Source organism: Staurois parvus, unplaced genomic scaffold, assembly GCF_062004578.1.
Source record: "Staurois parvus isolate SC_StPar_1 unplaced genomic scaffold, SC_StPar_1.0 ptg001759l, whole genome shotgun sequence".
Lineage (NCBI taxonomy): Eukaryota > Metazoa > Chordata > Amphibia > Anura > Ranidae > Staurois > Staurois parvus.
In genome coordinates this window covers 51,549-78,935 of record NW_028319555.1, presented here as the reverse complement: position 1 = coordinate 78,935, position 27,387 = coordinate 51,549, and the positions used below count along the sequence as shown (strand labels likewise).

The following is a 27,387-nucleotide window of genomic DNA, read 5'->3' as shown; positions in this document are numbered from 1 at the left end:
TGGGGAATGGAGCGGGGTACCATGGTGAATGGAGCGGGGTACCATGGGGAATGGTGCGGGGTACTATGGGGAATGGAGCGGGGTACCATGGGGAATGGTGCGGGGTACTATGGGGAATGGAGCGGGGTACCATGGTGAATGGAGCGGGGTACTATGGTGAATGGAGCGGGGTACCATGGGGAATGGTGCGGGGTACTATGGGGAATGGAGCGGGGAACCATGGTGAATAGAGCAGGGTACCATGGGGAATAGAGCGGGGTACTATGGGGAATAGAGCGGGGTACTATGGGGAATGGAGTGGGGTACCATGGTGAATGGAGCAGGGTACCATGGTGAATTGAGTGGCGTACCATGGTGAATGGAGCGGGGTACCATGGTGAATGGAGCGGGGTACCATGGTGAAAGGAGCGGGGTACCATGGTGAAAGGAGCGGGGTACCATGGGGAATGGAGTGGGGCACCATGGGGAATGGAGCGGGGTACCATGGGGAATGGAGCGGGGTACCATGGTGAATGGAGTGGGGTACCATGGCACACGGCAAATGGAATGCCGAAGTGTCTGCAGTGCAGTGCTAGACACGAGGTGATGAGGAGACACTGACCACTGGAGAGGGGAGCATAGAATATCTTCTTCTGCAGGGAGATGTCCTTTTCATTTCTTTATAGCCCTGACAGGGTCTCTTTAAAGATGAACTGCAGGCAAGCAGCTAAACGCACATGAAATACATATAAAGAACCTGTTTTAACTGCTCTTGCATGTGTATTCTGTTCATCCTGTCCTGAGATTTATACAGCTCTGGCAGGGCAGCAGACCTAAATTTTCTCTGTTGCTGGTCAATAACACTTACAGGTCTTGTCCCTCCCCCAGCCTGTAATTGGGCAGCTCATTTCTTCGCACTCTCCTCCTGTCAGCATGTCCCTTGTCAGCACTTCAACATACCTGTTAGCTCCCAGTCCTGCCCCTCCCTCTCCCAGTCTGAGTTCTGCTGCATAGGAGATTACAAAGGGCTAATAAGTCAAATTCAGGTACTTGCACTGCCTGCACTTAAAGTGTTACCAAACCCTGGAACCTGCATTCACTAGATCTGGTCTCTCGCAGTACACGGAAATTCAACTATTTTAGTCAATATAAACTGCTAAATCGCTTTTCTCATCGGCAGTATAGAGCAGTCTTGTGACTTCTATCAGTGTCCGGCCATGCACTGGTCAATCTTGTAGGAGGAGTTGTCATTCTCCTCCGACTGTCCTATGAGGCTGCATGACCCCTGACACTCCGTCCTGACAGTGCGGATTGGCTATGTGTTGATCACATGCACCCTCCCAAGAAAAAAAACAAAAACCTCCCTCCTCCCCCCAAAAACAATTCTCTAGAAATACACACCAAACTGAGCATGTGCAGAGTGCCTCCTAGGGCTCTGTACTATCTGATGGATTGGGGACTGTGGAAGAAGGGGAGAATCAGAGAAGACATGATCAAACAGACACAGTGCAGAGGATTAACCCCTTAGGTTGCACAGTGAGTAGAACCAGCATGCCTTCCTGCATCTACAGACTGATTGTACTGCTGGGGGTTCAGTAACACTTCAAATACTCACATTTAATAATGTCTCAGAAAATACACAGCTGTGTCCTCTGCCAGACAGAGCAGCACTGAGAGAAGGACTGGATGGACAGAGGTACACATTGGCAGGTGAACATCTCCCATATCTGTACATTTAGCAGTCAGTCTGGAATTCTTTGTTCTCTATCCTAGTCTGGTGTTCGGGGAGGTTTGTATCCTCCATGGTATTGTCTATGACACCGTATGGGTGCGAGTCTATTCTCTGAACGAATCAAATTGCTTAGAGCAGCGCCCACACGGTGACAGCACTCCAGTTATGGTTTCAGCTCCAGTCTGGGAGGTTGTCATCGGCAGTACTGCGACCTCCACTTCTGCGGGGATACTTTTATCTTCCTAGCCCGGATGGTCTTTCCTCCGCCTGGGATCAGACAAAAGCTCTCATATTGTGCTCCGCAGGTAGCATCCCCTGACTCTGCGTCTGCACAAGATTTGCTTTCAGCCTCGCCGTCTTCTTCCCACCTGACCAAATACTGACATCCGCCAGCTGCCACTTTGATGTGTCACCGTGTGGTGTCCTCCGCGCTCAGGCTGCAGGACGAAATTCAGCTCTATCATGTCACCCGAGAAATAAAAGGCCCTTTATTACTTCACATATGTGGACTTCTAATAGAACAAGGCTCACATCTCCCCGCTCACTGCTGATGGGAATACAAATACGAGGGGTGACGGGACACATCTTACTGGAGTATTAATACGAGGGGTGACGGGAAACATCTTACTGGAATATAAATACGAGGGGTGACGGGACACATCTTACTGGAATATAAATACGAGGGGTAACGGGACACATCTTACTGGAGTATGAATACCACAGGTCACGGGACACATCTTACTGGAGTATAAATACGAGGGGTGACGGGACACATCTTACTGGAGTATGAATACGAGGGGTGATGGGACACACCTTACTGGAGTATGAATACGAGGGGTGACGGGACACACCTTACTGGAATATAAATACAACGGGTAACGGGACACATCTTACTGGAGTATGAATACGAGGGGTGACGGGACACATCTTACTGGAATATAAATACGAGGGGTGACGGGACACATCTTACTGGAATATAAATACGAGGGGTGACGGGACACACCTTACTGGAATATAAATACGAGGGATGACAGGACACATCTTACTGGAATATAAATACGAGGGGTGACGGGACACATCTTACTGGAATATAAATACGAGGGGTGACGGGACACACCTTACTGGAATATAAATACGAGAGGTGACGGGACACATCTTACTGGAGTATGAATAAGAGGGGTGACAGGACACATCTTACTGGAATATAAATACGAGGGGTGACGGGACACATCTTACTGGAATATAAATACCACAGGTGACGGGACACACCTTACTGGAGTATGAATACGAGGGGTGACGGGACACATCTTACTGGAGTATGAATACGAGGGGTGACGGGACACACCTTACTAGAATATAAATACGAGGGGTGACGGGACACATCTTACTGGAATATAAATACAACGGGTAACGGGACACACCTTACTAGAATATAAATACGAGAGGTGACGGGACACACCTTACGGGAATACAAATACGAGGGGTGACGGGACACATCTTACTGGAATATAAATACAACGGGTAACGGGACACACCTTACTAGAATATAAATACGAGAGGTGACGGGACACACCTTACGGGAATACAAATACGAGGGGTGACGGGACACATCTTACTGGAATATAAATACGAGGGGTGACGGGACACATCTTACTGGAATATAAATACGAGGGGTGACGGGACACATCTTACTGGAATATAAATACCACAGGTGACGGGACACACCTTACTGGAGTATGAATATGAGGGGTGACAGGACACATCTTACTGGAGTATGAATACGAGGGGTGACGGGACACATCTTACTGGAATATAAATACCACAGGTGATGGGACACACCTTACTGGAGTATGAATACGAGGGGTGACGGGACACATCTTACTGGAGTATTAATACGAGGGGTGACGAGGCACATCTTACTGGAATATAAATACCACAGGTGACGGGACACATCTTACTGGAGTATGAATACGAGGGGTGACGGTACACATCTTACTGGAATATAAATACCACAGGTGACGGGACACACCTTACTGGAATATAAATACGAGGGGTGACGGGACACATCTTACTGGAGTATGAATACGAGGGGTGACGGGGCACATCTTACTGGAGTATGAATACGAGGGGTGACGGGACACATCTTACTGGAGTATGAATACGAGGGGTGACGGGGCACATCTTACTGGAGTATGAATACGAGGGGTGACGGGACACACCTTACTGGAATATAAATACGAGGGGTGACGGGACACATCTTACTGGAATATAAATACAATGGTTAATGGGACACACCTTACTGGAATATAAATACGAGGGGTGACGGGACACATCTTACTGGAGTATGAATACGAGGGGTGACGGGACACATCTTACTGGAATATAAATACGAGGGGTGACGGGGCACATCTTACTGGAATATAAATACGAGGGGTGACGGGACACATCTTACTGGAATATAAATACGAGGGGTGACGGGACAAACCTTACTGGAATATAAATACGACAAGTGATGTGGCACATCTTACGGAAATACGACGGGTGACGTGGCACATCTTACGGGACTACAAATACGACGGGCCACATATTATGGGAATACAAATACGACGGGACACATATTATGGGAATACAAATACGACGGGACACATATTATGGGAATACAAATACGACGGATGACGGGACCGGAATGCAACGTATAGAAAGACGTGCACAGGGTTAGCATACATCCCCTATGATGGGGCATGAAAACAAAACTCTTCTGTCAGGAAAAGGGGCTCATCTAAAAGGAGGATTTGGATTTATTTTTGCACTTTGCCCTATTTCACCGTTGGATTGAATTTTTCATCCAAAGCATAAAAACCTGAAATAAACATTTTTGAGTCACAGAGAACAGATAAACAAATAAAAGGCGAAAAAAGTGAAAAAACTGTTGAAAACAAACAATGATGCCATCTTGAGGTGAAATAAACCCTCCAATGAGTATAATCGGCAGCACCAGGTCCAGAGCAAAGCAGAAACACGTCATACATAGAGGGTGTGTCCGATATATAGGGGGCGGGTAATACTGTATATGGAGGATGTCTGTTATGTAGGGAACATTTAATATATGGGATATATCTGATATACTGTATCTCCCAGAAGTGAGTCCACCCCTCACATATTTGTACCGCTGTATGGTCTTGGCCACCGTGCTGCAGCTCAGATTCAGGGTCTTGGCAATCTTCTTATAGCCGAGGCCATCTTTATGTAGAGCAACAATTCTTTTTTTCAGATCCTCAGAGAGTTCTACTCCAGAGCGTTAACACCAAATGTAACCCACCTGCTCCCCATTCACACCTGAGACCAAGTAACACTAACGAGTCACATGACCCCGGGAGGGAAAATGGCTAATTGGGCCCAATTTGGATCTTGTTACTTAGGGGTAGACTCATTTTTGTTGGGAGTCAGTGGGAAGAATGTCCCTTACATTGGTGGTCAGTGTGAAGAATGTCCCTTACATTGGGGGTCAGTGGGAAGAATGTCCCTTACATTGGGAGTCAGTGGGAAGAATGTCCCTTACATTGGTGGTCAGTGGGAAGAATGTCCCTTACATTGGAGGTCAGTGGGAAGAATGTCCCTTACATTGGTGATCAGTGGGAAGAATGTCCCTTACATTGGAGGTCAGTGGGAAGAATGTCCCTTACATTGGGGGTCAGTGGGAAGAATGTCCCTTACATTGGGGGGTCAGTGGGAAGAATGTCCCTTACATTGGGGGTCAGTGGGAAGAATGTCCCTTACATTGGTGATCAGTGGGAAGAATGTCCCTTACATTGGTGATCAGTGGGAAGAATGTCCCTTACATTGGTGATCAGTGGGAAGAATGTCCCTTACATTGGTGATCAGTGGGAAGAATGTCCCTTACATTGGTGGTCAGTGGGAAGAATGTCCCTTACATTGGGGGTCGGTGGGAAGAATGTCCCTTACATTGGTGATCAGTGGGAAGAATGTCCCTTACATTGGTGATCAGTGGGAAGAATGTCCCTTACATTGGGGGTCAGTGGGAAGAATGTCCCTTACATTGGAGGTCAGTGGGAAGAATGTCCCTTACATTGGAGGTCAGTGGGAAGAATGTCCCTTACATTGGTGGTCAGTGGGAAGAATGTCCCTTACATTGGGGGTCAGTGGGAAGAATGTCCCTTACATTGGGGGTCAGTGGGAAGAATGTCCCTTACATTGGGGGTCAGTGGGAAGAATGTCCCTTACATTGGGGGTCAGTGGGAAGAATGTCCCTTACATTGGAGGTCAGTGGGAAGAATGTCCCTTACATTGGGGGTCAGTGGGAAGAATGTCCCTTACATTGGGGGTCAGTGGGAAGAATGTCCCTTACATTGGGGGGTCAGTGGGAAGAATGTCCCTTACATTGGGGGTCAGTGGGAAGAATGTCCCTTACATTGGTGATCAGTGGGAAGAATGTCCCTTACATTGGTGATCAGTGGGAAGAATGTCCCTTACATTGGGGGTCAGTGGGAAGAATGTCCCTTACATTGGAGGTCAGTGGGAAGAATGTCCCTTACATTGGGGGGTCAGTGGGAAGAATGTCCCTTACATTGGAGGTCAGTGGGAAGAATGTCCCTTACATTGGTGGTCAGTGGGAAGAATGTCCCTTACATTGGAGGTCAGTGGGAAGAATGTCCCTTACATTAGGGGTCAGTGGGAAGAATGTCCCTTACATTGGGGGTCAGTGGGAAGAATGTCCCTTACATTGGGGGTCAGTGGGAAGAATGTCCCTTACATTGGGAGTCAGTGGGAAGAATGTCCCTTACATTGGGGGTCAGTGGGAAGAATGTCCCTTACATTGGGAGTCAGTGGGAAGAATGTCCCTTACATTGGGGGTCAGTGGGAAGAATGTCCCTTACATTGGGAGTCAGTGGGAAGAATGTCCCTTACATTGGGGGTCAGTGGGAAGAATGTCCCTTACATTAGGGGTCAGTGGGAAGAATGTCCCTTACATTGGGAGTCAGTGGGAAGAATGTCCCTTACATTGGGGGTCAGTGGGAAGAATGTCCCTTACATTGGGGGGTCAGTGGGAAGAATGTCCCTTACATTGGGGGTCAGTGGGAAGAATGTCCCTTACATTGGAGGTCAGTGGGAAGAATGTCCCTTACATTGGGGGTCAGTGGGAAGAATGTCCCTTACATTGGGGGTCAGTGGGAAGAATGTCCCTTACATTGGGGGTCAGTGGGAAGAATGTCCCTTACATTGGTGATCAGTGGGAAGAATGTCCCTTACATTGGTGGTCAGTGGGAAGAATGTCCCTTACATTGGGGGTCGGTGGGAAGAATGTCCCTTACATTGGTGGTCAGTGAGAAGAATGTCCCTTACATTGGGGGTCAGTGGGAAGAATGTCCCTTACATTGGTGATCAGTGGGAAGAATGTCCCTTACATTGGTGGTCAGTGGGAAGAATGTCCCTTACATTGGGGGTCAGTGGGAAGAATGTCCCTTACATTGGGGGTCAGTGGAAAGAATGTCCCTTACATTGGTGATCAGTGGGAAGAATGTCCCTTACATTGGGGGGGGTCAGTGGGAAGAATGTCCCTTACATTGGTGATCAGTGGGAAGAATGTCCCTTACATTGGGGGTCAGTGGGAAGAATGTCCCTTACATTAGGGGTCAGTGGGAAGAATGTCCCTTACATTGGTGATCAGTGGGAAGAATGTCCCTTACATTGGTGGTCAGTGGGAAGAATGTCCCTTACATTGGGGGTCAGTGGGAAGAATGTCCCTTACATTGGGGGTCAGTGGAAAGAATGTCCCTTACATTGGTGATCAGTGGGAAGAATGTCCCTTACATTGGGGGTCAGTGGGAAGAATGTCCCTTACATTGGTGGTCAGTGGGAAGAATGTCCCTTACATTGGGGGTCAGTGGGAAGAATGTCCCTTACATTGGTGATCAGTGGGAAGAATGTCCCTTACATTGGGGGTCAGTGGGAAGAATGTCCCTTACATTGGGGGTCAGTGGGAAGAATGTCCCTTACATTAGGGGTCAGTGGGAAGAATGTCCCTTACATTGGGGGTCAGTGGGAAGAATGTCCCTTACATTGGGGGTCAGTGGGAAGAATGTCCCTTACATTGGGGGTCAGTGGGAAGAATGTCCCTTACATTGGGGGTCAGTGGGAAGAATGTCCCTTACATTGGGGGTCAGTGGGAAGAATGTCCCTTACATTGGGGGTCAGTGTCCCAATTAGGGATACCTACAAAAAGCATATAAACCATATAAATGCTGCGCTACATTCAAAATTAAAGTGAATGTGGAATCCAATAATATAAATCAATATAGTGACAATATTATGTAAATAAATATATAAGTGCTTAATGATAACAAAAATTATCACATCAAACACCCCAAAAATTATAAAAATACAAACTTAAATCTATACGCATGTGCATAAATTACACATACATATAGTTATATCACACGTGCAAATGTGAAGTGAAATAATGGCTTATTAAACGCACAGAAAAACAAATCTATAAATGTTGAAAATAAAAAAAATGTGAAGTGAAAATAATTGCTTATTAAACGCACAGAAAGTCCAATTAAATGTTGAAGGTGAACAAAAATGATAACGGTGTTTCCAATAATACTGCAAAGTGACCACAGGTGAACCAAATCGTGCAGGTATCTGAGTGTAGATAGAGCTTGTGAATCCAACCACCTTCTGGATTAGCCTCTCACCTCATCCCTTCGACCCTTGCGGATCAAAGAGCAATAATGGATCCCTCTCACAGATCCTCCAGGCACCACAGCCTTCCAGAAACGCTTTTCAAATTTCGATAATCCCACTCAAGCTCTTCTCCAGGTATAGGTGAAACATCAATCCCTCAGAACAAAAAGAGGAATCCTCCCATAGTGTAGTATATTTATTTATTTATACCATAGGAACATAGGAACATAAACTTGTAGGTAGAAAATTCCACTTACATAGCAGCCAGTCCACATGAGACCCTCATGCTCTCAGATGAGGATAAATCTGTGTTGTTGGGTGTACAGCTGAATAACAGGTGTACCAAGATGGCCGCCACGCCGGAAATACGTCACCGCGCTTACGCCGACGCGTTACGTCAGAATATCACGTGACTTCATCAGGGCTGTCAATCACAGTGACGATAGCTCTTTATATACCCGGCCAGGATAGAAGGAACCACCCACATCACCATTCCATTCAGCCTAATCACAACTATACTTCCTGCAGCCATTAAACTGGAGACCACTGGGGACTATTATGCACGGATGCCAGATTTACATCTATATTGGGCACATTTACACAGAAAAAAGAGGAATGTGTAATAATGCACCAGAGAAACATAGCAAAAAATCCGCAAGGGTCGAAGGGATGAGGTGAGAGGCTAATCCAGAAGGTGGTTGGATTCACAAGCTCTATCTACACTCAGATACCTGCACGATTTGGTTCACCTGTGGTCACTTTGCAGTATTATTGGAAACACCGTTATCATTTTTGTTCACCTTCAACATTTAATTGGACTTTCTGTGCGTTTAATAAGCAATTATTTTCACTTCACATTTTTTTTTTTTATTTTCAACATTTATAGATTTGTTTTTCTGTGCGTTTAATAAGCCATTATTTCACTTCACATTTGCACGTGTGATATAACTATATGTATGTGTAATTTATGCACATGCGTATAGATTTAAGTTTGTATTTTTATAATTTTTGGGGTGTTTGATGTGATAATTTTTGTTATCATTAAGCACTTATATATTTATTTACATAATATTGTCACTATATTGATTTATATTATTGGATTCCACATTCACTTTAATTTTGAATGTAGCGCAGCATTTATATGGTTTATATTCACTTGATCACTGGTATATGATTTAATGTTAGCAGCTGTTTGGGGTTCATATATTTAATTTGTATTATTTAAAACACTATATTTGGAGCGCAGGAGGGTCACACCACTACTACAAAAATCACAGTTGTCAGTGGTTACCTACCTCAAGGAACCCATAGTATCCTCCTCCTTTGGAGAAAGGCTGGGCTATAAGGAGCAATCTACCATCCACTCACCTTCTGTACGTCTGCGTCATGTTTTTGCTGCATTTTTAACTTCTCTTCATGAAACTTTGCCTCCATGGCTTTGATCTTCAAGTCCATCTAGAAAAGCACACAGCATTATAACCAGGACATGGACCGACCTGTGAAGTGATGTGAACTACAGGTTCAGATACTTAGAATGGACCTGTCATCAGATATTTTTCTTTAACAAAAGTTTTATATAAGTTCACAAAAAGGAATGCAGAAGACTAAGACAGAGAGAAACGATTCACAATGCAGCATGACATTACAAACTACGGAGCGCTACAACAAGTTGGCTTTAATTTTGTAAATTAATAAAGTGAATAACAATGTAACATAATGAAATCATCGGCATCACGGAGATGACAACAAATACACAGGAGCCTTACCTTCAGAGAGATGCGAGTGAATGCACTTGGCACAAACCATATGGGCCTTAGGGCATAACACGCACCCACTCCAATGTGGAGAGGGTAATCATGGTGGACTGCCCAAGAGGAGGTAAAAACAGAGGGAAGGTGTGGTCTATCCAGAGCACAAGGTAAATGACATTATATCAGATGCTTAAAAAAGTCTCAGTGCCTCAATGTTAACCCTTTCCACAGTAAAAATGTCAGTAGCAGAAAGTCTGAAAGGCACACAGCGATGCGGTGAGGTAGCTCCCAGTGTTTCAGCCTTAATCATGTGAGTCTCCAGAGACAGGGTCATGTGAGTCTCCAGAGACAGGGTCATGTGAGTCTCCAGAGACAGGGTCATGTGAGTCTCCAGAGACAAGGTCATGTGAGTCTCCAGAGACGGGGTCATGTGAGTCTCCAGACACGGGGTCATGTGAGTCTCCAGAGATGGGGGTCATCTGAGTCTCCAGAGACAAGGTCATGTGAGTCTCCAGAGACAGGGTCATGTGAGTCTCCAGAGACAGGGTCATGTGACTCTCCAGAGACAGGGTCATGTGACTCTCCAGACACAGGGTCATGTGACTCTCCAGAAACAGGGTCATGTGAGTCTCCAGAGCAGGGTCATGTGAGTCTCCAGAGACAAGGTCATGCGAGTCTCCAGAGACAGGGTCATGCGAGTCTCCAGAGACAGGGTCATGTGAGTCTCCAGAGACAAGGTCATGTGAGTCTCCAGACACGGGGTCATGTGAGTCTCCAGAGACAAGGTCATGTGAGTCTCCAGACACGGGGTCATGTGAGTCTCCAGAGATGGGGGTCATCTGAGTCTCCAGAGACAGGGTCATGTGAGTCTCCAGAGACAGGGTCATGTGAGTCTCCAGAGACAGGGTCATGTGAGTCTCCAGAGACAGGGTCATGTGAATCTCCAGAGACAGGGTCATGTGAGTCTCCAGACACAGGGTCATGTGAGTCTCCAGACACAGGGTCATGTGAGTCTTCAGACACAGGGTCATGTGAGTCTCCAGACACAGGGTCATGTGAGTCTCCAGACACAGGGTCATGTGAGTCTCCAGAGACAGGGTCATGTGAGTCTCCAGAGACAGGGTCATGTGAGTCTCCAGAGACAGGGTCATGTGAGTCTCCAGAGACAGGGTCATGTGAATATCCAGAGACAGGGTCATGTGAGTCTCCAGACACAGGGTCATGTGAGTCTTCAGACACAGGGTCATGTGAGTCTTCAGACACAGGGTCATGTGAGTCTCCAGACACAGGGTCATGTGAGTCTCCAGACACAGGGTCATGTGAGTCTCCAGAGACAGGGTCATGTGAGTCTCCAGAGACAGGGTCATGTGAGTCTCCAGAGACAGGGTCATTTGAGTCTCCAGAGACAGGGTCATGTGAGTCTCCAGAGACAGGGTCATTTGAGTCTCCAGAGACAGGGTCATGTGAGTCTCCAGACACAGGGCCATGGTTCCAGACCCCTGCATGTCCAGTGAAGAAAAAGGTTAGCAAAGACTGTCAGGGTTTTCTTAGTCCTAAGACACTAACACAACACTGAGGCATGCTGGGTATAGAAGGGTTTATTCTGGAGCTGGCCAACAATTTTTCTGTTTGTCCAAACCTCCTGTAGGCGGTAGTATAACACGATAGCCTCTGAATTCCTGTGTCCCACAGTGGATGAGAGAGAAAATGCCATTGGTGACATGTACAGTATATCTGGACAGAGATCACTTGGGGTAGAGGGCCCTCTGTATTGGAGTATTGTGACCTCCAACAATATCATTACACATGGTGACCACAGTGACCAGCCCCGTCATGCATTCCTCCTGCGGATCAGCAGAATGAGGTCACTGTGTCCAGCTGAGGACACAGCCGTCATACCGGGATGTAAACCTCCTGTCAGCGACTACACAAGACGGGCACGTTTCCCTGTGAAATTCATGAAGGTTTAAACATTTCCAGAATGCCTGAGTCAGATCTGGAGAACCACTTCAAAGGCTCCTTTTCCAGACCCCTCCATTGCTCAGGCAGCCCACCAAGGGGCCAGGAGATGGGGATTTCACAGAGGAAGAGCTGCTGGGAAATGCTGCCTTTATCTCTGTCAATCCTACACAGATAAATGGAATGAAATCTGACCTTACCAGTCCGGGGACTTAGAGGTCACATAGTGGCAACCACAACCAAACGTGCCAGATGTGAGCAGTGCTGGAGCTGCCATGGGCACTGCCGATACTCTGAAGTATGTTGTGCTATTAGTCAGGAAAAGCTTCTCTCTTAGTTCTGGATGGAGTATGGAAGGGTTCGAACCCTGTCAAGTTTTATTGGCTGTCTGTGTCCCCACTTGGAAGATTCACCCTCTCTAGTTTTCTTGGTGACCACTGACATTGAGACAAAAAAAGAGAAATCAAAAATGTTACAATTGTCTCTAGAACAGGAATATATGGGAAATCATCCAGTGGGGACAGCTGTTCTGGTGACAACTCAAGCTGGCCATACATGGTCCAGTGAGCCAATGAATCGATTTCCCCTTCCACATAAACGAGGTGAATGGGGGAATCCTCCCCGCTGAGCTATTGTATTGTGATGGGGGGAGCCAATGCCACGAGCGGCTTTTATCCAACAGGGTGATTGAACAAAAGTCAATTGGTAGATCATTTTTCTGGCGAGGGATGTCTCCTTATGTACACTCCGGAGTCCTTCTTTGCTGTCCGCGATGTCCCGCTGTAGCAGGTATGTGATCATGCAAAAAACTTGGTACCGCTTGCAATGATATAAATCAGAGGGAGTTTCCGTTCTGCGAGTGACGTCACGCGTGGTCCAGTGGAATGCACGCCAACTCAGCGGCATCCCTGGATCGCAGGGGATTTATTGTACCTTTTGTAAAAGTTTGTCATTTTTATACTGTATGCATTGTAAGTGCAATTTTAATTCTTCTTTTAATAAATGGATTTACTACACTATGAGAGTTCCGCCCTCGGTGTATATCATTGCTAGCGGTACCAACTTTTCAGCATGGTCACATACCTGCCACAGCGGGCGGACAGCAAAGAAGGACTCCAGAGGGTACATAAGGAGACATCCCTCACCAGAAGAAGCGTTTTAGACCCTTGTGCCCTAACAGCAAAGAGTCCACCCTGTGTGGTGAGAGCGGGGAGAACAGGGACACGGGTCACCAAACACTTTATGAATGGAAAGCAGCACGGGGCACTTTTATTTGCAGAAACTGTTGGGAAGATAATGAGCACTTTCTTCTGTGAGGATACATGAGATAGTTCAGTATTTATGTCTGGACATAACCATCGTACTGTTACCTGCTGCTCCACTGCAGAGCCACTGCTGAACGTTTCATCTGTGGTCATCTTAAGAAGGGATTTCCCCAACATTGTGGAGATTTCTTTGCACTTCCTGTTATGTCTCCAGGAATATCACCTCAATAGGGCACATATAACAATGATGGGGATTTAACCATTCTCTGCTTTTGCCCATGCTAAAGGAAAGTCTTGGCTTGTCAGTGTGTTATGGAGGACAATGGAGGTGGTTATAATATGAATGTGTCTAACGGTACCTGAACCAACAGTCCCTGAACCAACGGTCCCTGAACCAACAGTCCCTGAACCAACGGTCCCTGAACCGACGGTACCTGAACCGACGGTACCTGAACCGACGGTCCCTGAACCGACGGTCCCTGAACCAAGCCTGTGTGCAGTAATAGCTGGGGACACTAACAATCACAATCTCTACCCAAATCTATCCGACTATTGCCTACTCTGCCCACTTTTAGGCGATCTCTGAAAACCGATCTCTTCAGGGAAGCCTATCCTGCCCTCAGCTAACAACAGAATCTTCTATTCCTCCTACCAGTCCATCCCCCACAGTATTACCTCTTGTACCACCAGCCCCTCCCTCCTAGACTGTAAGCTCCCAGGATTAGGCTCTCCTAACCCTCTTGTATTGATCTGTATTGTTGCTGTATTGTCTCCCGTTATATTGTAAAGCGCTGAGGACACTGTTGGCGCCATAAATCCTGTATAATAATAATAATAATAATATGTATCATATAGATGCCCCAATCTACGATCATTGCTGGACCGATCACAAACATCCATGTGACCACATGACACCCAGCTGATATGAACAATGGTCACCAAGGTGTGCGGATAAGTCCCCATGTGACTGGGAGATCTGCACTGACCATGGTGGTAGAGAGTAGCATTGATGATCTGAAGACTAAAGAAGATGGATGGACTCATGCAGATGTGAGGATGTGACTACAGTGGGCCCACCACAGCTCCACCATGAACTGCCCCCGATCTGGAGCTGCTGTGTATAGGAGAGCAATGTAGAGGAAGAAGGAATGTCGATGTTTGAGGCTCATAGCCAAAGCCGGTTCTCATACATAGGAGCCACAACACCGATTTCGTAACGTTCCTGGCAAAGAGCAGACAAGCGGCTAAAGATCGCACCTCTTTTTTATGTAGTCGGAAGAGAGCCTGTTCATCCCGATAATCGGAGCTTCTTCTCAGCCGGGAATCCGGAGACAACTGCACAAAGATATATGATGAGTCAATGTCTGAAAAGGGAACTGTCTGTGCTGTCCTACCGTCACCAACCAGAATGACAGGAAGACTCTGGTAGCGGTCCCATTTCAGACATTTTAATACAGAAATAAAGCCCCATTGTGTAAGACTACAGAACCTCTATTTACACGTCACACCATGCAGGGAAGCAGCACCCGGGACATAATGATGTAGGAGACATGGGAGGGGGGCAATAAGTACATCCTACATAGACATACATCCGGCATAAATAATTGGAGGGCATACTGATGTTCTAGGTACAGGCCTACGGATATAGGAGGGGTGATTAGTACATCCTACATAGACATACATCTGGTATAAATAATTGGAGGACATACTGATGTTCTAGGTACAGGCCTACTGATATAGGAGGGGCGATAAGTACATCCTACATAGAAATACATATAGAAATAATTGGAGGACATACTGATGTTCTAGGTACAGGCCTACTGATATAGGAGGGGTGATTAGTACATCCTACATAGACATACATCTGGTATAAATAATTGGAGGGCATACTGATGTTCTAGGTACAGGCCTACTGATATAGGAGGGGTGATTAGTACATCCTACATAGACATACATCCGGTATAAATAATTGGAGGGCATACTGATGTTCTAGGTACAGGCCTACTGATATAGGAGGGGCGATAAGTACATCCTACATAGACATACATCCAGTATAAATAATTGGAGAGCATACTGATGTTCTAGGTACAGGCCTACTAATATAGGAGGGGTGATTAGTACATCCTACATAGACATTCATCCGGTATAAATAATTGGAGGGCATACTGATGTTCTAGGTACAGGCCTACTAATATAGGAGGGGTGATTAGTACATCCTACATAGACATTCATCCGGTATAAATAATTGGAGGGCATACTGATGTTCTAGGTACAGGCCTACTGATATAGGAGGGGTGATTAGTACATCCTACATAGACATACATCCGGTATAAATAATTGGAGAGCATACTGATGTTCTAGGTACAGGCCTACTGATATAGGAGGGGTGATTAGTACATCCTACATAGACATACATAAAGAAATAACTGGAGGACATACCGATGTTATAGGCACAGGCCTTTCTCGAAGATAGCGAGGATTTTCTATCTGGTAGGAAATCACAGAGACAATTATTAGGGAGCAACAAAGTACACCATGTTCATCCTGTAACACCACATTCACTAGGAATTGTTTTACTGAAGTGAGTTTGCTTGGACAGCTACAAGTAAAAGTGCAGTAACTCCGTACGGCCAAAAATATGTAACCCCCTCCTCCCAATGATGTAGTTCAGATGTCTCCAGTGAAGGGTCCTCGTGATACTCCATCATACAAAGACATTGGAGACAATGGTGCTCTTCCAGCCTTGTGGTAAGTTTGCTGAAGACCCTTTTCTGTCCCCCCATGACTGTCCCCTGTGTACAAAGCCAGCTCCATAAAGACAAGGATGAGCAGTTTGGTGTGGAGGAACTGTACAGAGCCCTGACCTCAACCCTACTGAACACCTTTAGGATGAATTGGAATGCCAATGGTGAACCAGGTCTTCTAATCCAATATAATTCTTGTCCTTGGAGGCGTATGATTAAAGAACTCTACCAATAATAGTAATAGGGTCACTTCACTACAAACATATATTATATGGCCCAACCTATGTAGGCACCACTCCAGATTATTGAATTCAGATGTCTCCAGTGAAGGGTCCTGGTAATACTCCATCATACAAAGGCATTGTAGACAATTGTGCTCTTCCAACTTTGTGGTAACAGTTTGGTGAAGACCCTTTCTTGTTCCACCATGACTGTCCCCTGTGCACAAAGCCAGCTCCATAAAGACAAGGATGAGCAGTTTGGTGTGGAGGAACTGCACAGAGCCCTGACCTCCACCCTACTGAACACCTTTTGGATGAATTGGAATGCCAATGGTGAACCAGGTCTTCTAATCCAAAATAATTCTTGTCCTTGGAGGCGTATGATTAAAGAACTCTACCAATAATAGTAATAGGGTCACTTTACTACAAACATATATTATATGGCCCAACCTATGTAGGCACCACTCCAGATTATTGAATTCAGATGTCTCCAGTGAAGGGTCCTGGTAATACTCCATCATACAAAGGCATTGTAGACAATTGTGCTCTTCCAACTTTGTGGTAACAGTTTGGTGAAGACCCTTTCCTGTTCCACCATGACTGTCCCCTGTGCACAAAGCCAGCTCCATAAAGACATGGTGACCAGTTTGGTGAGGAGGAATTCAAGGGTCCTGTAAAGAGCTCTGACCTCAACCCTACTGAACGCCTTTGGGATGAATTGGAATAACGATAGTGAACTAGACTTCTTTTTTTTTGGTGCCCAACATACAGCCTGATGTGAAAGACAGGTCTTCTTATCCAACATCAGTATCTGAGCACAATTAGCACAAATTCCCACATACACCCTCCAAAATCTTATGGAGAGTCTTCCCGAAGAGTGAAGGATAGTACAGTCACAAAGGAGGCAAAACTATATATTAAAGGCCATGGGAGAACTCTAGAATAATGGCCATGGATTTTGCAATAAGATGTTCATCTCTATAAAGACATGGTTTGACCGGTTTGGTGTGAAGGAAGTGGAGTGTTCTGCCCAGAGCCCTGGCCTCAACCCTACTGAACACCTTCAGGATGAATTGGAATGCAGATTGTAAGTCAGGCCTTTTTTTTGGTGCCCAACATGGGGACCTGATGTGTGAGCCAGGTGTCCTCGTCCTCCATCAGTACCTCACCTCACACATGGGCAGAAATTCCTTCAGACAACCTTCAAAATCTTATGGAAAGTCTTCCCAGGAAAAAGGATGTTATAGCCACAAAGGGGGCAACTCCTATTAATGGTCATATGGGGGGGAGCACTCTATATTAATGGTCATTGGGGCAGGGGGATAACTCCATATTAATGATCACTAGGGGGAGGGGGCAACTCCATATCAATGGTCACTAGAGGGAGGGGGCAACTCCATATCAATGGTCACTAGAGGGAGGGGGCAACTCCATATCAATGGTCACTAGAGGGAGGGGGCAACTTCATATCAATGGTCACTAGAGGGAGGGGGCAACTCCATATTAATGGTCACTAGAGGGAGGGGGCAACTCCATATTAATGGTCACTAGGGGGAGGGGGCAACTCCATATCAATGGTCACTAGGGGGAGGGGGCAACTCCATATCAATGGTCACTAGAGGGAGGGGGCAACTCCATATCAATGGTCACTAGGGGGAGGGGGCAACTCCATATCAATGGTCACTAGGGAGAGGGGGCAACTCCATATCAATGGTCACTAGGGGGAGGGGGCAACTCCATATCAATGGTCACTAGAGGGAGGGGGCAACTCCATATCAACGGTCACTAGGGGGAGGGGGAAACTCCATATCAATGGTCACTAGGGGGAGGGGGAAACTCAAAATTATTGTTTTGTTACTGTTCCCCGTAAAAAAGATCCATCCTCTATATTTATCCTGGTGTCACTGAGACAGGTGAATTGAAAATGTTGGTTGAGAACTCCATACCCCACCCCTCTCCATCTACATACAATGATTTTTTTAACAGCAAACAGTGATGCTACCATGATTCCCAAGTGCCCGACCACATACAGGAATAGGGCTCCTGGGAGATGTATTTCTGGGGGTGTTCCTATGTCAGTAGAACTGAGCTTCCAGCAGCTCCCCTGTGAGAATGTCATCAGGCCAGTGATGATGTCTGAGGGAGTAGGGATGAGCTCGGGTAGGTTGGGAATAGGATCTGAACCCATCCCTACTCCCTATGACATCACCAGGTGTGTAATGTTCTCACAGGGGCTCAAGCATGTTGACATCCTAGTCTGAACCCACATGAGCGCCTCCCCCCCCAGAGAGCTCACACTGTACCGGGCCAATCAGGCGTAGGTATACACACTCCTTGTATTCATGCAGCTGTGGGACGGGGAATGCCTTGGCAGCGTACGATTGGCCCAATAGAGGCGATAACTTCCTGGTGGGATCACTCATGTGGGTTTGGACACGCACCCCTGAGATCATCCCTATTGGGTAGAAGAAGACCTCAGTGGCTTAGTGGTCAGCATGTCAGCCTTGCAGCACTGGGTTCCTGGCTCCAGTCCTGATCAGGAAACGTTCTGCATGGAGTTTGCATGCTGCATGGGTACTCTAAACTCCTCCTTCACCCCAAGAACATGCTAGAAGGATAATATGTGTGAGGTAAGCAGCTTAGATTGTAAGCTCCTAGGGACAGGGACTGATGTGAATGTAATATGACTGCAGTTTACAATCCCTATAATAAAGCTGTCCATGGTCTAGGTAGGGAGGTTTGGGGTGAGTCTGGGTAATCTTTGGACAGACAGCTGGGCCGGCACTGACATGACGTCACCTCCATCAGAAGTGCAGAAGAAACAATCTGTTTCCACAAAGCGACTTCTCTGAAGACAAAAGCGGTGTATGGCCGCCATCCCCTCCACATACACTCCGCGTCCCCAAACACCGATCTTCTCTCCAGCCACTGCCGTGCCGCCCTCCCGCCAGATGTCCTTTGATGTCTCCTCTTCCCACTCTGTTACCACCCCCCCACCACCACCACCCTCTGTAAACATTTAAACCGTCTCAACATTTTTCCTTTCATGATTGTCGTTGTGAAAAGTTTTCAGCTCTAACGGGCGACCGCAGGAGGAGAAGAAAATAAAATAAAACGAGGAACAAAAAAAGGAAAAAGACGCGATTGGCTGCCAATGTTCTCATCCCGGAAAATCGGGGAGGGGGAGGGGCACCGATCGCATGGAACGGCATTAGGCCTGTGATGAGAGCCGCATGGAGGCAATCAGAAACCAGATGTATGGTGGAGGCTCTGCCAGCACATGGAGCCAACCGCTGGATCCACGGAGCTGAACTGTGCCTGAACTCCTCCATCAAAGTCTGGCTGTATGAACACCGCCATCATTTCCCAGGGTAGGCCGGGCCACCAGCATTGTACAGACATACCCCATGTGGACGGCATGCAGGGACACCGCTGGACTCAGGAATCACCAGACATGCCGAATACCGTACTCTAACAGTGCTCTATGGGGAGGGTGACAACACTGCTTAGATATATGAATGGCATGCAGGGACGCCGCTGGACTCAGGAATCACTAGACATGCCGAATACCGTACTCTAACAGTGCTCTATGGGGAGGGTGACAACACTGCTCAGATACATGAACGGAATGTAAGGACACTGGACTCAGGAATCACTAGACATGCCGAATACCGTACTCTACAAACAGTGATCTATGGGGAGGGTGACAACACTGCTGAAATACATGAATGGAATGTAAGGACGCTGGATTCAGGAATCACCAGACATGCCGAATACCGTACTCTAACAGTGCTCTATGGGGAGGGTGACAACACTGCCTAGATATATGAATGGCATGCAGGGACGTCGCTGGACTCAGGAATCACCAGACATGCCGAATGCTGTACTTTACAAACAGTGATCTATGGGGAGGGTGACAACACTGCTCAGATACATGAACGGAATGTAAGGACGCTGGACTCAGGAATCACTAGACATGCCGAATACCGTACTCTACAAACAGTGCTCTATGGGGAGGGTGACAACACTGCTGAAATACATGAATGGAATGTAAGGACGCTGGATTCAGGAATCACCAGACATGCCGAATACTGTACTCAACAAACAATGATCTATGGGGGAGGGTGACAACACTGCTCAGATACATGAACGGCATGCAGGGATGCTGGATTCAGGAATCACTAGATATGCCGAATACCGTACTCTAACAGTGCTCTATGGGGGAGGGTGACAACACTGCTCAGATACATGAACAGCATGCAGGGACGCTGGATTCAGGAATCACTAGACATGCCGAATACCGTACTCTACAAACAGTGATCTATGGGGGAGGGTGACAACACTGCTCAGATACATGAACAGCATGCAGGGACGCTGGATTCAGGAATCACTTGAAATGCCGAATACTGTACTTTACAAACAGTGATCTATGGGGGAGGGTGACAACACCGCTCAGATACATGAATGGCATGCAGGGACGCTGGATTCAGGAATCACTAGACATGCCGAATACCGTACTCTACAAACAGTGATCTATGGGGGAGGGTGACAACACTGCTCAGATACATGATCTATGGGGGAGGGTGACAACACTGCTCAGATATATGAATGGCATGCAGGGACGCTGGATTCAGGAATCACTAGACATGCCGAATACCGTACTCTACAAACAGTGCTCTATAGGGGAGTGTGACAACACTGCTCAGATACAGCGGGTAAAAAAAGTATTGAACACGTCACCATTTTTCTCGGGAAACATATTTGTAAAGGTGCTATTGGCATGAAATGTTCGCCACGTCAGTAACAAGCCACGCAATCCACACATACAAAGAAATGAAGTTCTGTGTCATAAAATGGAATGATATGGGGAAAAGTATTGAACACATGAAGAGAGGTGCAAAAAGGCCTGGAAAGCCAAGGCACCAGCTGAAATCAGTAATTAGGCAGCAATCCTGCCCCTTGTCAGTGCAAATTACCATCAGCTGGTTCAGTCTCAACTGATGGCCTATAAAAAGGTGTCTCATTACCAGGGTGTCACACAAGAAACATCTCATGATGGGTAAAAGTAAACAGCTCTCTCAAGACCACTGCAACCCTATTGTTGCAAAACATACTGATGGGATTGGATACAGAAGGATTTCTAAACTTCTGAATGTTCCAGTGAGCACTGTTGGGGCCATAATCCGGAAGTGGAAAAAACATCATTTCACCATAAACCAGCCACGACCAGGTGCTCCTCGCAGGATTTCTAACAGAGGAGTGAAAAGAAAGCAGAAGAGTTGTCCAAGAGCCAAGGACCACTTGTGGAGAGCTTCAGGAAGACCTGGAAATAGCAGCTACAATTGTTTCAAAGAAAAAACAATAAGTAATGCAGTCACTCGCCATGGCCTGTACGCACGTCATCACGCAAGACTCCATTGCTGAAGGAAACGCATGCTGAAGCTTGTTGCAAGTTTGCTGCACAACATTTGGACAAGCCTGTGAAATACTGGGAGAATATCGTCTGCTCAGACGAGACCACAATTGGACTCTTTGGATGCCAAAATACGCACCATCTATGGTCACTTGGTACTGCACCTCACCCCAAAAACACCATCCCAACTGTGAAGTATGGTGGTGGGAACATCATGGTATGGGGCTGGTTTTCAGCATACAGTACTGGAAAACTTCATGTCATTGAAGGAAGGATGAATGGAAAAATGTCCCGGGACATTCCTGATAAGAATCTGCTGCCATGTGCCAGGATGATGGAGATAAAACGAGGGCGGACATCCCACGGGGCAACAACCCCAAAGCCAAGGAGACTCCCAACTGGGTTCAAAGACAGAACGTAAAGCTGCTAGGTCCAGTACAGTGTGTAACCTTCTCTTCATACCACACAGCTCCCCAAATATGAGAAATCAACAATCAAAATGATATGAGAAAGTGTCCATAATGAAGCAAAAACCAGCCAATGACGGTCCGCGTATAAAACCTCGCACTTGTGTCCTCCGCAATGTATAAAGTCATAGAGAGGGGATTCCGGATCAATCCTGGCGCCTGAGCCCCCCACGTGGCTCCCACAAACACAGCAAACCCCAAAAAACCAACATTTACAGAGTGCGTTATCCTTCAAACACCAATACATAAGCAATACACTGTGCCAGGGGCGGACTGACTACTTGGGAACTCAGCCAGTGCCTGAGGGCCCGAGGTCAGCAGGGGGCCCCATGAGATGCCCCTCGTACCTTTCATAGGCTTTATTGAGTTTAGGCAAGGACACAGGGGCCCCATGATCCCCTATTGCCCGGGGGCCCCATGATCCCCTATTGCCCGGGGGCCCCATGATCCCCTATTGCCTGGGGGCCCAATGATCCCCTATTGCCCGGGGGCCCCATGAGTTGTCAGTCCGCCCCTGCACTGTGTACAATCCACACGTGACCACTCTCAGTGCAAAGCGTAGCCATGTGTCATCCGTGTCAGTGTCTGCGCACCTCTGTCATGTAAGGAGGTACACACGGCAAGCCACGCCTGTACCCGGAATCCCCTCTCTGGACTTTATACACTGCGAGGACACAAGTGCGAGGTTTTATACGCGGCCCGTCATTGGCTGCTTATCGTCTCATTATCGACACTTTCTCATATCATTTTTTATTTTTATTGTTGATTTTTCATATTTGGGGAGTTGTGTAAATGGAAAGAAAGTTACACATTGATACCGGCTCAGGGGTGGAAGTGGGATGTTATGCTATGGGGTATGTATTTATATAGGGTGATACCGTAATCCTTTACATATACATCAAGTACAGGCAAAACATGGCAGGGGGTCTTACCCCTCCATCCAACACTGACAGGGGGTCTCACCCCTCCCCCTCCATCCAACACTGACAGGGGGTCTCGCCCCTTCCCCTCCATTCAACACTGACAGGGGGTCTCCCCCCTTCCCCTCCATTCAACACTGACAGGGGGTCTCCTCCCTCCATTCAACACTGACAGGGGGTCTCACCCTTCCCCCTCCATCCAACACTGACAGGGGGTCTCCTCCCTCCATCCAACACTGACAGGGGGTCTCACCCCTCCATCCAACACTGATAGGGGGTCTCCTCCCTCCATCCAACACTGATAGGGGGTCTCATCCCTCCATCCAACACTGATAGGGGGTCTCACCCCTCCCCCCAACACTGACAGGGGGTCTCACCCCTCCCCCCAACACTGACAGGGGGTCTCCTCCCTCCATTCAACACTGACAGGGGGTCTCCTCCCTCCATCCAACACTGACAGGGGGTCTCCTCCCTCCATCCAACACTGATAGGGGGTCTCACCCCTCCATCCAACACTGACAGGGGATCTCCTCCCTCCATCCAACACTGACAGGGGGTCTCTTCCCTCCATCCAACACTGACAGGGGGTCTCCTCTCTCCATCCAACACTGACAGGGGGTCTCCTCCCTCCATCCAACACTGACAGGGGGTCTCCTCTCTCCATTCAACACTGACAGGGGGTCTCCTCCCTCCATTCAACACTGACGGGGGGTCTCCTCTCTCCATCCAACACTGACAGGGGATCTCCTCCCTCCATCCAACACTGACAGGGGGTCTCCTCCCTCCATTCAACACTGACAGGGGGTCTCTTCCCTCCATCCAACACTGACAGGGGGTCTCCTCTCTCCATCCAACACTGACAGGGGGTCTCCTCCCTCCATCCAACACTGACAGGGGGTCTCCTCCCTCCATTCAACACTGACAGGGGGTCTCCTCCCTCCATTCAACACTGACAGGGGGTCTCCTCTCTCCAGCCAACACTGACAGGGGGTCTCCTCCCTCCATCAAACACTGACAGGGGGTCTCCTCCCTCCATCCAACACTGACAGGGGGTCTCCTCTCTCCAGCCAACACTGACAGGGGGTCTCCTCTCTCCAGCCAACACTGACAGGGGGTCTCCTCCCTCCATCAAACACTGACAGGGGGTCTCCTCCCTCCATCCAACACTGACAGGGGGTCTCCTCTCTCCAGCCAACACTGACAGGGGGTCTCCTCCCTCCATCAAACACTGACAGGGGGTCTCCTCCCTCCATCCAACACTGACAGGGGGTCTCCTCTCTCCAGCCAACACTGACAGGGGGTCTCCTCTCTCCAGCCAACACTGACAGGGGGTCTCCTCCCTCCATCAAACACTGACAGGGGGTCTCCTCCCTCCATCCAACACTGACAGGGGGACTGCTCTCTCCATCCAACACTGACAGGGGGTCTCCTCCCTCCATCCAACACTGACAGGGGGTCTCCTCCCTCCATCCAACACTGACAGGGGGTCTCCTCTCTCCAGCCAACACTGACAGGGGGTCTCCTCCCTCCATTCAACACTGACAGGGGGTCTCCTCCCTCCATCCAACACTGACAGGGGGTCTCCTCCCTCCATTTAACACTGACAGGAGGTCTCCTCCCTCCATTTAACACTGACAGGGGGTCTCCTCCCTCCATCCAACACTGACAGGGGGTCTCATCCCCCCATCCAACCTACATAAAGACTGGGAAGTCATTACAGCCCTTCACTGAGAATATTCATGTCATGTTCATCCTCAGTATTGTGTCCCTGAGACCCGTCCTGGTATTCAATCCCTCTCCCAGAGATCACAGCACTCCCCCAGGCAATGCCGCCGTCTCCATTTCTCACCAGAAGATCGGCGCCATCTGTGTTCAGGCATCATCCTGGATCACTATTTACTTCATGGACTGAGGTGCTCAGAGATGACACAACCATGGAAATCCTTGTGGCAGTGTTCACAAATGTCTGACACAGATCAGCCCCTGCTACTGCTTCTCACCTCTCACCTTGCTACAAAGTTACAATGTACAGTCTGATCACTGGGGGAGGGGAGACTGAGGAAATGCCTGCAGCAAACTGATGACATCATCTCAGCCCAGGCACAGTCACTGACTAGAGGTGAAGGATGAATTTGTCATGATAAAGGCGGAGCTTCTCAGAGATGACAATGTTGCTGTATATGATGACATGTCCGGGATTTCTCTGGTCACTGACAGGTCCACTTTCTTTCCTCTGATTCGTCCAATGACAGCACGGGATGAAAGGAGGGGCCCCAATGAACTCATCTGCGAGTCACTTCAAAGCTGATCCTCCATCAATGATCTCTTGGCTGACAAGGCGGATATTCTCCCGTCTCCCCGGCCGCCCCTCATGTCACATCCTCCTGCGTCCCACAATATTGTCATTGTGAAGAGTGCAAATTGTACCGAAAGTGACATCATCGGCGGACGCCGGACCCCCCCCCCAGACAATACACAGAGAGGGCGGCCATCAGAGAGAACGCACAGCACCGCCATTGTCATCCCCGCCATGGACGCCGGACACCGCACTGACCCCCCCAGACAATACACAGAGAGGGCGGCTATCAGAGAACGCACAGCACCGCCATTGTCATCCCCGCCATGGACGCCGGACACCGCACTGACCCCCCCCCCAGACAATACACAGAGAGGGCGGCAATCAGAGAGAACGCACAGCACCGCCATTGTCATCCCCGCCATGGACGCCGGACACCGCACTGACCCCCCCAGACAATACACAGAGAGGGCGGCAATCAGAGAGAACGCACAGCACCACCATTGTCATCCCCGCCATGGACGCCGGACACCGCACTGACCCCCCCCAGACAATACACAGAGAGGGCGGCAATCAGAGAGAACGCACAGCACCGCCATTGTCATCCCCGCCATGGACGCCGGACACCGCACTGACCCCCCCAGACAATACACAGAGAGGGCGGCTATCAGAGAACGCACAGCACCGCCATTGTCATCCCCGCCATGGACGCCGGACACCGCACTGACCCCCCCCCCAGACAATACACAGAGAGGGCGGCCATCGAAGAGAACGCACAGCACCGCCATTGTCATCCCCGCCATGGACGCCGGACACCGCGCTAATCCCCCCCCAGACAATACACAGAGAGGGCGGCTATCAGAGAACGCACAGCACCGCCATTGTCATCCCCGCCATGGACGCCGGACACCGCGCTAATCCCCCCCCCAGACAATACACAGAGAGGGCGGCTATCAGAGAACGCACAGCACCGCCATTGTCATCCCCGCCATGGACGCCGGACACCGCACTGACCCCCCCAGACAATACACAGAGAGGGCGGCAATCAGAGAGAACGCACAGCACCGCCATTGTCATCCCCGCCATGGACGCCGGACACCGCACTGACCCCCCCCCCAGACAATACACAGAGAGGGCGGCCATCAAAGAGAACGCACAGCACTGCCATTGTCATCCCCGCCATGGACGCCGGACACCGCGCTGATCCCCCCCCCAGACAATACACAGAGAGGGCGGCTATCAGAGAGAACGCACAGCACCGCCATTGTCATCCCCGCCATGGATGCCGGACACCGCGCTGACCCCCCCCCCCAGACAATACACAGACCACATCTACAGGATGTCCCTCAATCTATAGGATGTCCCCAATCTGTGTGATGTCCCCCAATCTGTGTGATGTCCCCCAATCTGTGTGATGTCCCCCAATCTATAGGATGTCCCCAATCTATAGGATGTCCCCCAATCTATAGGATGTCCCCAATCTATAGGATGTCCCCCAATCTGTGTGATGTCCCCAATCTATAGGATGTCCCCCAATCTGTGTGATGTCCCCCAATCTATAGGATGTCCCCCAATCTATAGGATGTCCCCAATCTATAGGATGTCCCCAATCTATAGGATGTCCCCCATCTATAGGATGTCCCCAATCTATAGGATGTCCCCAATCTATAGGATGTCCCCCATCTATAGGATGTCCCCCATCTATAGGATGTCCCCCAATCTATAGGATGTCCCCAATCTATAGGATGTCCCCAATCTATAGGATGTCCCCAATCTGTGTGATGTCCCCAATCTATAGGATGTCCCCCAATCTGTGTGATGTCCCCCAATCTATAGGATGTCCCCCAATCTATAGGATGTCCCCAATCTATAGGATGTCCCCAATCTATAGGATGTCCCCAATCTATAGGATGTCCCCCAATCTATAGGATGTCC

The 27,387-nt window shown here is 48.4% G+C and overlaps 1 protein-coding gene across 1 annotated transcript in view; it reads right to left on the bottom strand.

Moving 5' to 3' along the window:
• CEP112 (centrosomal protein 112) overlaps positions 1-27,387 on the bottom strand; it is a 156,082-nt gene that overhangs the window by 81,157 nt on the left and 47,538 nt on the right. Inside the window, exons 6-8 of the mRNA XM_089663744.1 lie at positions 15,831-15,878; positions 14,649-14,726; positions 9,785-9,871 (exon numbers count right to left, since the gene is read on the bottom strand). Of these exons, the coding sequence (XP_089519870.1) occupies positions 9,785-9,871; positions 14,649-14,726; positions 15,831-15,878 (213 nt within the window). The remainder of the gene's footprint in view (positions 1-9,784; positions 9,872-14,648; positions 14,727-15,830; positions 15,879-27,387) is intronic.